The 12,967-nt window shown below is 35.8% G+C and overlaps 1 protein-coding gene across 16 annotated transcripts in view; it reads right to left on the bottom strand.

Moving 5' to 3' along the window:
- Positions 1 to 6,072: 6,072 nt before the first annotated feature.
- Dys (Dystrophin) overlaps positions 6,073 to 12,967 on the bottom strand; it is a 1,073,030-nt gene continuing 1,066,135 nt past the window's right edge. For 15 of the 16 annotated variants that reach the window (XM_083123868.1, XM_083123876.1, XM_083123866.1 and 12 more), the window contains one exon: positions 6,073 to 7,319. In XM_083123868.1, the coding sequence (XP_082979994.1) occupies positions 7,201 to 7,319 (119 nt within the window). In that variant the 3' untranslated portion in view covers positions 6,073 to 7,200. The remainder of the gene's footprint in view (positions 7,320 to 12,967) is intronic. The other variant, XM_083123873.1, reaches the window with a different exon arrangement.

The following is a 12,967-nucleotide window of genomic DNA, read 5'->3' as shown; positions in this document are numbered from 1 at the left end:
GGCCAAAAGATTAGTATATTTAAATAAAACACTACTAAAACGAGAGCGAGAGAGAGCCTAAGCAAATATTTGTAATTTAATCATTATATATTCCATATTTGAAAAAAAAAGAAAGAAAGAAAGCATAACATTATTGTCTGCACATAACACGTTCCCATTTCATAAATAATGAAACTACATCCCATAAGGTTCTGTAAATACAGAGAACATACGTAAGTACTGCAGAAAATTTTCCCTTGAGTTCTTTAGAGGATTTACAAAGAATCAAGGGAAACCAATCCCCTATCTGTTCTATAGGACATAGACTGGGGGACCTGAAAGCACGGGCTTTCAACCATTGCAGCGGGGGCGAGGGGGCAAGGGAGGTAGAGGCAGAAATCTTCCCTTTTCCTTCGGGCGACCGTTTCTACCTGGAACTGCTAAGGCGGAAGAAGAGCGAGCTAGGCCAGTTTTGCACGCGGATCACACCGAGGGACGAGAAGCGCGTGAAAAAGAAAGTGTTGCATATGAACTGTGGCTTTAACAAGACAATAAATATTGTGATTTGAAAATAATTATGGATGTGAGATTGATTAATCTATCTTTGCTAGACTAGCTACTCCTCAGTGCAGGACACTGGTTTCTCGCCATGGCCTTGGAGGGAAGGCAGGAAAGCCTGATGGCTCCTGCCCTGCGTTGTCAACCTCCCGATAATAAAAAGCTGTTTAATCTGTGAAATTATGCTAAATGTTGATGAATTGTGCTAGGATCTAAATAATAATAACAATGAATTATTGTTATTGATAATTAGTAACAATAATTTATTATTATGATTGTGGGGCACAAATAAAACAAATGTTCCACTTTGTAGTCGACGAATGAATCAACTCAATGTTGAACTCAGCTTGAAAAATAGTATGCATAACTTAAAAACAACCTGCCTGCCGCTGCTAACGTTAACAGGGCCTGGTTTTAGCAACTCTAGTCACAGATTAAACAGCTTTTTCTTATCGGGAGGTTGGCTTTTCTATAGAATGACTGTAAATAAAGCTGTATTCCTAATGTAACGTCCTCTCTCTTATTTTATCTATTCTAATTTGATCATTTTTTGACGAGAAATGAATGTGAATAAAAGAGTCAATAATATTAAATATTTCGAAGCGCGAGCACGCGTCGCACACCCCTAACGGCGACCCTGCCTTGTAGTTTTAAGTTATGCATCAATTTTTCAACATGAGTTCAACATTGAAGCTGGAGAAAGTTTGAGATGATTCATTCGTCGACTACAAAGCGGAATATTTGTTTTATTTGTGCCCCACAACTTTCTGCCGATTCTTGCCATGAAATGTTCCTGGCGACGCGAGGTAAACGGGAGAATGAATTAAAGATGAAGAGGAGAGGGTGTGGTTGGAACGGCATGACCGGAAATAAGATCTAAATGTCATTTTATTCATTTTTAATTCTCAAAATATCGTTCTTTGAAGCTAATTTCTCCCTCCCAGAGGAGCAAGTTTTATTTATTTATTGAAGTTTGGGAGACCAACAGGCATTTAGCTGCCCAATTATAGGTCCCGGCTAATTACATTTAAAAGTTACAGCTACAAATATACATGTTCCACACATACAAGTAAATTTGTGGTTGATTACATTATCAGAATTCGACATGCTAATCTAGAATATGCTCAGTCGAAAAAATCACATTATATAAAAGTACTGTAGAGCAGAGATTTATTGGTATTTACAAAGAAAAGGAAAGAAATAGAAATTTGCAAATTATGTTAGATTTTCCCATTATGCAATCACAGACTGCTAGGTGTAGCATTATTATGCTAGGGTTGGCACCGCTGTCCTGCTTCAAAAAAACTTCCAGCTAAATTTATGGCTTGAGTCAGTGTCCCCTTTTCCATACAAGCACACCTCCACCACCATATCTATCCCTTTCAACAATATTGGAGGGATGGTAACGAGTTCCTGCCTCTCCTACTTTATGACTCACCTGTTTTCCCTAACGCATTCCTTGCTTTCTTTCAGCATGCCCACCACTCTTCTTCTCTTTTCTCCAACTGTTTTCTCTTTTACCTCACATTTTCTTGTTGTTGCTTAATTTCTGGAGGGCAGTGTATTTATACCAGTGGTCAGAAGTAGCGAGCTACTTGTAGCGTCGCTACTGTAGCTAGCTACAAAATTTGTAGCTGTAGCTGTAGCGACGCTACATTTTGAAAATTGTAGTTGTAGCGGTTGCGAAGCTACAAAATTCCTGTAGTTGCAGCGAAAATTTCGCTACAGCTACATTTTTTCTCAGCATTTTGAATGTGGCAACAGCGTCAGAAAAAATCGACAATAACCCTTAATTTTGCAGGAGGTTCATAAAGACAGTCTATTACATGGAGATACAGATTATCTAGACTGTAGATTATAGATATCTGCGTAATTTATTTAATTAGTATCTGAATAATTCACATATCCAGATAACTAACTGACATATATGAATATATTCCAGCTAACAGCTACGTTTTTTTTAGCTGCATCGCTATTTTGGGGAGAAACATGCCTCGTTTGCTGCACAACCGGAAAAAAGTGCCTCGTTTGCGTTACCCCCAGAACAAATCCTGTGGATATCCATGGTGTAAGAGACACCAAAATGTCATTAATTGCTGTGCAGAAACGAGCGATGAATTTTCCACTGCACTGACAAGGGAATAGTGCCAGCAATAAATGGCTCAGTATGTTAACAGCATTGATCATCGTCAGTATATAGGATCTCACCAGCAATAAATTATTGTTACAAGAATGATAAGAGATTCTGGAATTACAATTATTTTCGCGATAGTATTTGTTCACAAATTTAAATTGTTTTAAGTCCACTTTATGCACGGTAAGGTTAATCGGACTGGACCTACAGTTTAAAGTGGGATCCGAACCACTATGTGCCTCCACTGGGTATCGAACCCAGGACCCCTTGAATACAAGGCGATGACGCTACCACTGCTCCATCGGGGAGGTCTTTCTTTAGTTAATATACATAGTTTTCAAATTTATATATTTCTCCCACTTTTGCGTCACTTTTCTGTAACTTTTGCTAATCATGACATCATCATCCTTCGCCGTTTCCTGCCTCTGGCTGGGTCGGCATAGAAGTCAAGCCTCTCCATTTTTCTGGTCTCCCACCACTCCTCTCTTTCCAGAGTGTTCCAATCTTGTCCTCTTTTCCTAACACTCTCCACTATCTGCTCTTTCCATTGACATCTTCGTCTCCCCCTTGGCCTTATTCCCACTCCTTGTGCATGGTAAGTTCTTACTGGTAGTCTTTCTGCATCCATCCTCTTCATGTGTCCGAACCACCTTATCTGTGTCTGATCTATCCTGTCATGAAGCTTCACCACACCCACTGTCTGTCGGATCTCCTCATTCCTTATTCTATTCCTTCTAGTCTTCCTCAAAAAACTCCTTAAAAATTTAATCTTCACTGCCTGCATCTTTTCTTTGTCTCTCTATGGCATTGTCCAAGTCTCTGCTCCATATGTAATTATTGGCACATAGTATGTGTTATATATTACCTTCTTGCATTTCATAGGTACATCCCTGTTCCATATTATTCTTCGAATGCTTTGATATAGTCCACCACCCATTTGTCCTCTTCTGTTTACCTCCTCATCTATTCTTCCACTTCTCTCAATTATGAATTATTTAATTATTCTCTTATCTATAGTCGCTTTCTGCCACTTTCGGCAAATTGTGAGAACAAGGAAGAATGATGAAAGATGAGCAGTGTGGGGAATGGAGAATCTCATCCTCCCAACTTGGTGTTTTTCCTAGTTTTCGTTTTGAGTCCATTTTATGCATAGATAAGCTGATCGAGACTGGATCCTAACCACTATGTGCCTCCGCTGGGTATCAAACCTGGGGCCCTTTTGTAGTCAAAGGGCTCCAGGTACTTTTCATTCAAAATGCTGACTTCATATCAGTCTATAAAAAATGAAATATTTATTCTAAAGAAAAATATGTTGATGTGAACATAAATACGTAATCCTACCAAATTTTATTTGTGTATAGTTGTAATCATTAATTTGGGTAACACCCTAATTGCAATATTCATATATCAAATTTGAATTGATATGCCACTTGCATAGGTATGGTATTCTCAAAAACTATAGTAAAAATAAGTAACTGAAGTAACACTGCTATCAAAATTATCGAATGACTGGAATCATGATAATAAATAACAGAATAGATCCACCAAGCTTTCTGAAACCTCGGAAAATATGCAAACTACAGGCTTCCCCGTAGCTTTAACTAGCGACACTAGCACCACTGCTCCCGTGCTAGGGCTTCAGATGAGTTGGTGGATCTATAGTAGGGGATTTTTTTAATACCCATATGCTTGTTTTCATTTTTTTTATGCAGAAGTAGCGCAAAAAGTAGCAAAGTAGCGAGTAGCGAACAGGAGTAGCGTAGCGAGCTACTTTTTGGTAAATGTAGTTGTAGCTGTAGCGAAGCTACATTTTGGAAGAGTAGCTGTAGCTGTAGCGAAGCTACTTTTAAAATGTAGCGTTCTGATCACTGATTTATACCATTATGTAAGTTGTTGTACAAATTCTGTTCTTGTGTTCGTGAATTATACACTTTTGTTTGTGTCCATACTTCAGTAGTATTCTTTACTCCATTACCTGGTTTACCGAAGAACAGAAAGAACCCAAAACTCAACATAGTGAACAGTGAAATTCGGAGGTGACGGGGTTAAAGTGTAGTCGTGTTTCTCCTGGAGGGGGCTTGACCCCCTTGTTGCTTTACATGGCAATGTCACAGCACAAGCTTACGTTGACATTTTAACTGCTTTCATGTTGCCTACCATCGAAGACCAGTTCTGGGATGACCATTGTGTCTTTTAACATGACAGAGCACCTGCCCATGCTGCACAGCTTGAGGGGGGGGAGGTTGACGACAACAACGTCCCACTAATGAACTGGCCTGCACAGAGTCCTGATTTAAATCCCATAGAACATCTCTGGGATGTTTTGGAACGTTAACTTTGCGCTAGACCACACTGACCCACAACTTTTCTCCTGAGATTTCAGCCAGTGTATGGGGCCATTGGCCAACCACCATCATGAGGAAATTAAGGAACTATGAATAAGTAGCGTAACCTGGTCATGAAAACCTACAACAATGATCAGACGGTCATGTTACATGTCAGCCTGTAACTCAATGGATGATCTCACACCTACGCTGAGGTATGTGGGAGTGAGGCCGGCAGTCAGTAGGTAGGCCCTGACCCGCAAGGACTGTTGCACCATGGGTTATTTTTATTATTTTAGGTGCCTACAAAGCTTAAAAAGAGGGACAGAAAATATATCAAGCGTGAAAAGCATGTTTTGGTGCTCTTCTGATAAATGGGTATGGGAAGGTGAAAATTTTGAGAATAAATGCGAGAATAGTTTAGATTTGTAAGGACAAGTGAACAAACTTTACAGCTCTGTAGAAATACACCACAGAGAATTTTAAAATATTTTTTCTGTTCCTGAAAATCAATAAATAATGTAAATATTTAATAGAGTAGGTTTTTGTTTATGCAAAATATTTTCCATCTTCTCTTATATTAAAATATTATGGTTGTTAATGTTATGGAAGTATTAAATGTTAGATAAGAGAAATCTTTTTGTTTTAATTTTATGATTTTCATTATTCATAATATTACAAATTAAAGATAATTATATGCTTCTTATTTTTAGTGTCTATTTTCATGGCTTTTCCCCAAATTTTGAGTATCTTCTTGCCTGCCAAGAATGCCGCCAGAACCTAAATATGAAAACCTTTTTTTACTTTGCAATTGTAAAGGAATAAGAGGTGCCAGAAAAACTTAAAATATAAAAGCTTAATAATAGTTTATAAGATGAATTTTAAACAATTGAATGTTTGTTTCAAGGAGAAAATGAGAATGATTTCTTCACATCTTGTTTAACTGTGTAGGTCACCATCTCGGTTAATCCCAGGGTTGATACAATGTGCAAATGAATTACTGCTTATTTACACATATAATATTGCACAAACCTCAAACAAAGTAGGGGAATAAATAAATAAATACAAAACATCACCTAATGTATAAAGAGCTCTTTTTATTCCTACTGTTTCTTTTTTTATGATTGTTTCACCATCAATTACATGGATGAATATGAATAATTCTATATCTACATATTTCTCTTATATGGATATGGATTTAGATCACTTTCATGAACATCAGCCACAGAGGTGCCTCATAGAACAGAATGGAACACTGCACTTGTTTTCACAATAATGAGAATTAAAAAAAAAACAAGGAATAAAAAATCTTACTACAAAGTCCGTATCCGATTTCCAGTTTGCAAATAAAATACATTAGGTAGGAATCTAGACCATGTGGTTTCTCTTTTCTTAAATGAAAGAATATCCATTGACATTTCTACACAATTTACCCCTAGTGACACTAGAAACGATAATTAAAAAGAGTGCTTTGATATGGTTTCAATTACAAAGAATCACACAGTCTTGCTGCGTTACTCTAAAGACTCTTTTCTTAACATTTTTTAAAACATTCTCTTCATATATATAGATATATTTATATATATATTCATTTATGTACTTGTATATATATACAAAGAAGGTGGAAACATGGAAAAAAGACAAGTATTTCACAGTAATAAAAAAATGAACAAGTCAGTCCAATAAACTGGTAGTTAATTCAATATTAGAAAAACCAAACTAGCTGAGGTGTGAAAAAGGTAAACAGTACTCCATGTTAACAGCAGCTACGATAACAGATATGTAATCACTGTTTTTTTACATACATCAGTTTTGGCTGATGTTTTTTCCCTTTCGAGGAGCACCACTTGTGCACATTTTGCAATGGAATATCAAGCAGGTTCTTATTTTTTCATGAATAAAAAATGAAGTAACTGCCTGGAAAGAACCTATATTCATGTCGGAAGTTGAAACAGCAGCTGTCCATCATAAACACCTTGCTTTTTCTTCTTAAGAGTTATTTACAACTGTGCAATCAGTTTCTCTTTCACTAACAATTCTAACCAATGGGAACAGATATGATCAAATTGTTTCTTCATTTCTCTTTTGTTTCATATAGATATATTTCTTTATACACAGTTATCACCATTCCTTTAGTCCTTGATATGGTTGGAAAAAAGCTCAGTTTTTAACAAAAGATTCAACCTTGTCCTACATTTGATATGATCACTGCTGGATATCGTAGTTCGACGGAGACTCAATATCATCTTCGCTTGGACTAGCAGATCCTTGTTCGTCGTCAGTCATTACAGTAACTAGATCTCCAACTGCCTTCCCTAGGTCACCTAAAATTCAAATTGCAGTTGAAACATAGTTATAAATGCATTTTTTTCACATATTTTTGTACTAAATAATAACTTTTGAGATTGTGTCGAACGTCTGAAATTTGTACTTGCATGTTATATATCCACTATCTACATAAACTTCTCTTGTACATTTTCTAGCTTGTCACATTCAGTCAAAGATAGTGGGTATAATTTTCCCAGTTCCTGCTCACCTTGACATTTTCATGAAACCATAATTACAGTTACATGCAGTTTCAACAATTATCACTACTTCAGCATTCAGACTACAGTTATAAAAAATACTGTAATATTTATTTCTTCCACGTTTTAGTTTATTTGGATCATGTGTAAAAAATTTCACGGTTCCCTATTGCTCTTCTTGTTCTAGCAACCGATTAATTTTAGTGTCTTCAATATCCTGGTATTTGAGATGGAAGTGGTGTTACAATACTACACTGTTTACAATCAGCTGGCAGAGTTCTGAAATCTCACCAGCCAAGTGTAAACAAAACAGTGGCACAATACCACCTCCATCCTAGATACCATATCCATGAAAACAAAAGTGCAGTGAACTTTCGAAATTAATTGGTCACTAGAATAAGACCAATCAGAAATATGACACTTTGAACAATATTTTCACAGAATTTACTGAATCACATCATGAATTCGAATTTGACGTAGGTGAAGGAAATTTTACACCCATTAATGCACTTAAATGATATTATTTAATATTTAAGTCCACTTTATGCACAGAAAGGCTAATCGGGACTTGAACTGCAGTTTAAAGTTGGACCTGAACCACCCCCACCATGGATCAAACCTGCGACCCCTTCATTTCAAGGCAACAGAGTGAAATGATAATCAATAATTTGCTATGCATCGTTTGGAGAGAAAAAGTCTAGGCAGATGTGTACCTTTTGCTACAAGTATACCTCTACTAATTAACAAATAAAATAGATTTGTTGATCAACATGCAAACTGAGTGTGAATGTTATCTCCCCTCCCCTCCCTAACATATACACTAATAATGAAGAAATTTCCAACTCTCAACTTAGGTCAAAACGCTCAGTTGCCAAATGCAATAATATGAGAATGTTATAGAGATGATAAGTAAGATTTCCTAAATGAAAACCGGACAGTGTTTAAAATGTGTAATAATATTGGATATAATCATTTGTCAGTTCCAAAACCAATAAACTACAAATATAAAATTTACCAATACCAATATTAAATTGCAGATGTTCCATGATCTGCCACATTATATATGAAAAACCTGAACCATGCATTCACCTCCGTAATTTATTCTCGTAACCAGCTTTTTTAGGTTTTGACATAGAAAAATGGAAATGTATTTTGATGTTTACTTTGCAGAACTGGGGCACATGAATCAACAAAATGGCACAATTTTGCACTATATTACAAGTTATTTATTACAATAATGGACTGCCAAATCAATTGTCAATTTTACCAATACACCAACAGGTCTATCTATATTGATAGGGCTATTGATTGTTACAGCCAATTTTGATTAGACAATTTTCTTTATTCATAAATTTAATTTTAATGCTGGCATTGATATTTTTGTTCGTACAGAAGCAAACACTTTAATCACCTTTTTCAGAAGGGAGGAAAACGACTGTCATTTGGCAAGTGTTCCACAATATAAGATACTACTGGCGTACACAGGATTTTTCTTCAGAGGGGGCTGCAAATGTAAAGGTGCATATTACATAGCTGCATTCTTGGGGGAGGGATTTGGGTATAAAATATTTTGTAATTACCTTTTTTGACTTTCGTTTTAAAAGTTGTTCAAAGACAATAATGGTAATCAGGGGTCATTTTAAGGGTGGTTTGGATTTACCACTTTGGCTTTACACAACTTTTTTCCTGCTTTCATTAAAAAAAATTGCTTTTCTCCAAATTTCGGGAGGGGCTGTAGTTCTATCAGCTTCCTCCTTGCACACATCAGTGCACTGTACATACATGATGTAGCAGTTATTTCCTTACACAATAAATTTTGCAATCATCACTCAACTAGGTTTCAGATGTATTTTTTTCTTCCAAATGATTGGTCATTCATTCTACTTTGTGTATGTGAAAATTTTCTATTCAAGTTTAAAGTATGAGAACAATTGAATCATAATTATGTTGTATAAATTATGTAGCACTACAAATGTGATGACTCTAAAATGTGCAGTTGTGTTGTATTGATAACATTTAATTTAATCCAATAAATTCACTAAGCTATATCTAGGAGTCCACTTAATATATTAACTCTATATTTGTACACATTTAGTGAACTGTTGTAGATTACAAGGAAGTCTTGCAATAAGTAAGAGTGAAGTACGAACTATAACATTTAATGTTCCAATGAATTCATATTGTGTGCTATTTAAACACAATGCCAAAAGACACCATAATATTTGAAATTCAAAAGGCATGCATGTGCTTAATTTGTGACAAAAACTGTGATAAAAAGCCAGATGTGATGGTGAAATAACATGCACTGAAATCTCGTAAGTGGTGAAAGATAAAGATACCTAAATGCACAAATACTTTTTCTTTGTGAGACTGGACTAAAAATAAATATGTAATGAAGATAATATCTATTTGGAAAAGTTGTAGCTAACATTAAGTTGTGCGAAAAGTAAATTATTATTTTTCAGAAAATTATATTCTTGCTGTTAATTCTTAATAAACAGTAATTTTTTTTTTGTGAAAAATTGATATATTGCAACGCTCTCCAATCAATTTTAATGCTTCATTGAATACAAAAACAAACATGGAATGTCTTAGTCAAAGAATAAAAGAATAGCAAAGTATACTGCAGAAAGGTCCAACAGAAGATGAATCACAAAGTTAATAAATTCACTTTGACTTGGAAAAATCCTAAGACACTAAGGAATTTACTGCAGGCTTTTAAGAACTCTCAGTGGTAGTTAAATATTAATTATAGGCACCAGGCCTAAGGACCCATGCAACTGGAGCAGGTAAATTGCCTATCTTAACATAATACTATTGTTCTCTATTTTATTCACATAATGAGAATTTTGTGCTCACTCTGCTAGTAGACCGTAATACAAAGCAAGAAGGAGAAACAACGTGAGTAGAAAACCTGACAACTCTCCACACGGAAATGTGGCAAGCATTTGATATATTTTGACACAGAAATATCACACCTTCATTAAACAGTATTTTTTTACTGTTTGCTGGAGCAGTCAACCTGTTTTAAGTGAAAATTGTGATCAAGAATCAGTTATTTTCAGCGACTATTTCTAGGGGCTATATGTTTATGTTACTGATAATGTAATACACCTCAATTTCACAAAATTGTCACAGAAAATAGTGTGAGTAGAGATAGGGTGGGTGTTTTTAAGGTGGTGAAGGGATAGCAACACCTTAAATCCAGCCCTGGACAAGAAAGGAAAATAGAAAATTATACCTTGTTCCCTTCTTAGCATTTGATAACATTCATTAATATGTAATCAAAGAATTTCAGAGTGATTTACTTGAAATGATGTTTACTACATTATGAAACTGAAATGTATGAAATGGACAGATGTAAAAGAATGCATTAAATCCACCACTTTCTCCCACTAAGAAGCAATCAACTGTCTGTCTAATGCTTGCTTGTTTCTCTAGAGTCGATCTCTTTTCCTAATAGATTTTAGTGGTCATCAGGTTACTATAATTAATCAGCATCACCTGATTATCTTCACATACAATATTCTTTTTGCTTGTTCCCCACAAATGTAGCGTATATCCTTGAACAAAATGTTTGAAAAACAAACATTGCTGTTACAAAAACAGGTTCTTCTAGCATGGAATAAAGATTAAACTTTGGCACTGCACAAGATTTACTCGAGGTTACTTCAACCTTTATGCCATCTTTCATTATTTTCATCAGTGGCGGCCACCCCCAAACAAATTATATTTTGTTGCCATTAGTGCAAAAATTAAATACTTATACTTCTGCTAGCTTACTGCATCCCGTTGGGCTGTGCAGAGCTTTCAAATTCACTTGGTGCATGACAAGAGGCAAACTGGTATATGAAGCCGCTTTCCCCTCGGGGACTGACAGTACATCCATGTTAACTCTAACGTAAGCACTGCTTCCACTTCCCTCCCTGCTAGGCCCTTGTAATGCTAAAAAAGCGGGTTGCATTTAACACAGTCCAATGTATGGTGACGCTGCCAAGTGGTAGAAATCGAAACCTCTCACACTATGACAGCGGACACCACGCATAAACATTCGATTACCGAGAGTAACAGTGCCTGGCCATGTAACGCGTCCATTTAGCTTGTCAGTAAGTGCATGATTGTTTAAGTTTTCGAATCCCTTCAAAGAGTTATTTCTTTTCTGGCATTAAGATATATAATCTGGTGTTCTGAATGGTAGATCATACAAGTAAAAATGAATAATTCAATGAAAGACCACTGCATGAAGTTCATCTTCAAATAGTTAAGGTATTTTTTTGAATGCAGCCCCTCCTAACAATAAATAGCATGAGCCACCACTGATTTTCATGTCAAAATAATATGGCACATTACTGTCAAGTAATACTTGTTAGTACAATGGATTTCGGAACTATGTATTTTGACATTGTGGCTTATAAATACAACTATGCCTGATTATTTATTTTTAGATAATTTTAAGCAAAAGCACATTATATATTAGCATGTGCATCAGATATCCACACCTTTAATATGCAAAACACACACACACACACAAAAAGACCACTGTACATACATGTATTGAATAATTCAGACTCCTAACTGCACATACAGCTAAACTTGCTAATACTAAATCTAAGATTCTAAAGGGCATGAAGGAAATGTCGAAAAAAAATATAAAATCTTCTTACATACAGTAATTTCACATTGTATTGTTGGCCAGCAGTTCTCAACTTACGTTAAGGTCTACCTGATGTCATAGTGGTAATTCTGTTGGTGCTTAATCAGGGGTCCCAGTTTTGATACCCACTAGAGGGCTATAGTGGTTCAGATTTGACTTTAACTGGATCCAGTGTCAATTAGCCTTTTGTGTGCAAAAAGGACTTGAAAAAATTCAACTTATATTACAAGTAACTTAAAAATGCCTCCCAAAGTTATTAAACATCACTTCAATACTGACTTGGGCAATCAATTTAGAGCTAACTAAATGTATATCTGTATGAACTAAAGTCAATGATGAAACAGCTATTTAGGGTTAGGTTCTGTAAACCAACTTTCATTGCTTGATGCATGGTCTCATGACTGCTTTACAGAGGCTAAACAGCACTAAGATTACAATTTAATGTGGGATCTGAACCACAGAAATGTGTACCTACTGGATTCCTTGGCTACAAGGAAAGGTGATAAAAACTATATGGTTGAGGAGTTTTCCTTTCGTGTTTGAAAACATAGATTGCACGTAAAGACAAATTGCTCTCCGTGTAATCTTGGGAAAATATTTTTCCACCGATCTTGAGGTGATCAGAAGCTGCTCATTTCCACAATTATGGATCATAGTCATCTCAAAAAAAAACTTAGTTCCAATAAGCCCCTCCCATCCCTCTTCTTATCAGCTTTCACAAAACAGATAATGTAAGTTTGAGTCTCCGGGGGAAAGTGGAACAACATTTCTCCTGAGGTTTCGGCACGTGTAT

The sequence above is a fragment of the Lepisma saccharinum genome, chromosome 6 (assembly GCF_977018435.1).
Source record: "Lepisma saccharinum chromosome 6, izLepSacc3.1, whole genome shotgun sequence".
NCBI lineage: Eukaryota > Metazoa > Arthropoda > Insecta > Zygentoma > Lepismatidae > Lepisma > Lepisma saccharinum.
This window is presented reverse-complemented; position numbering and strand designations above follow the sequence as displayed.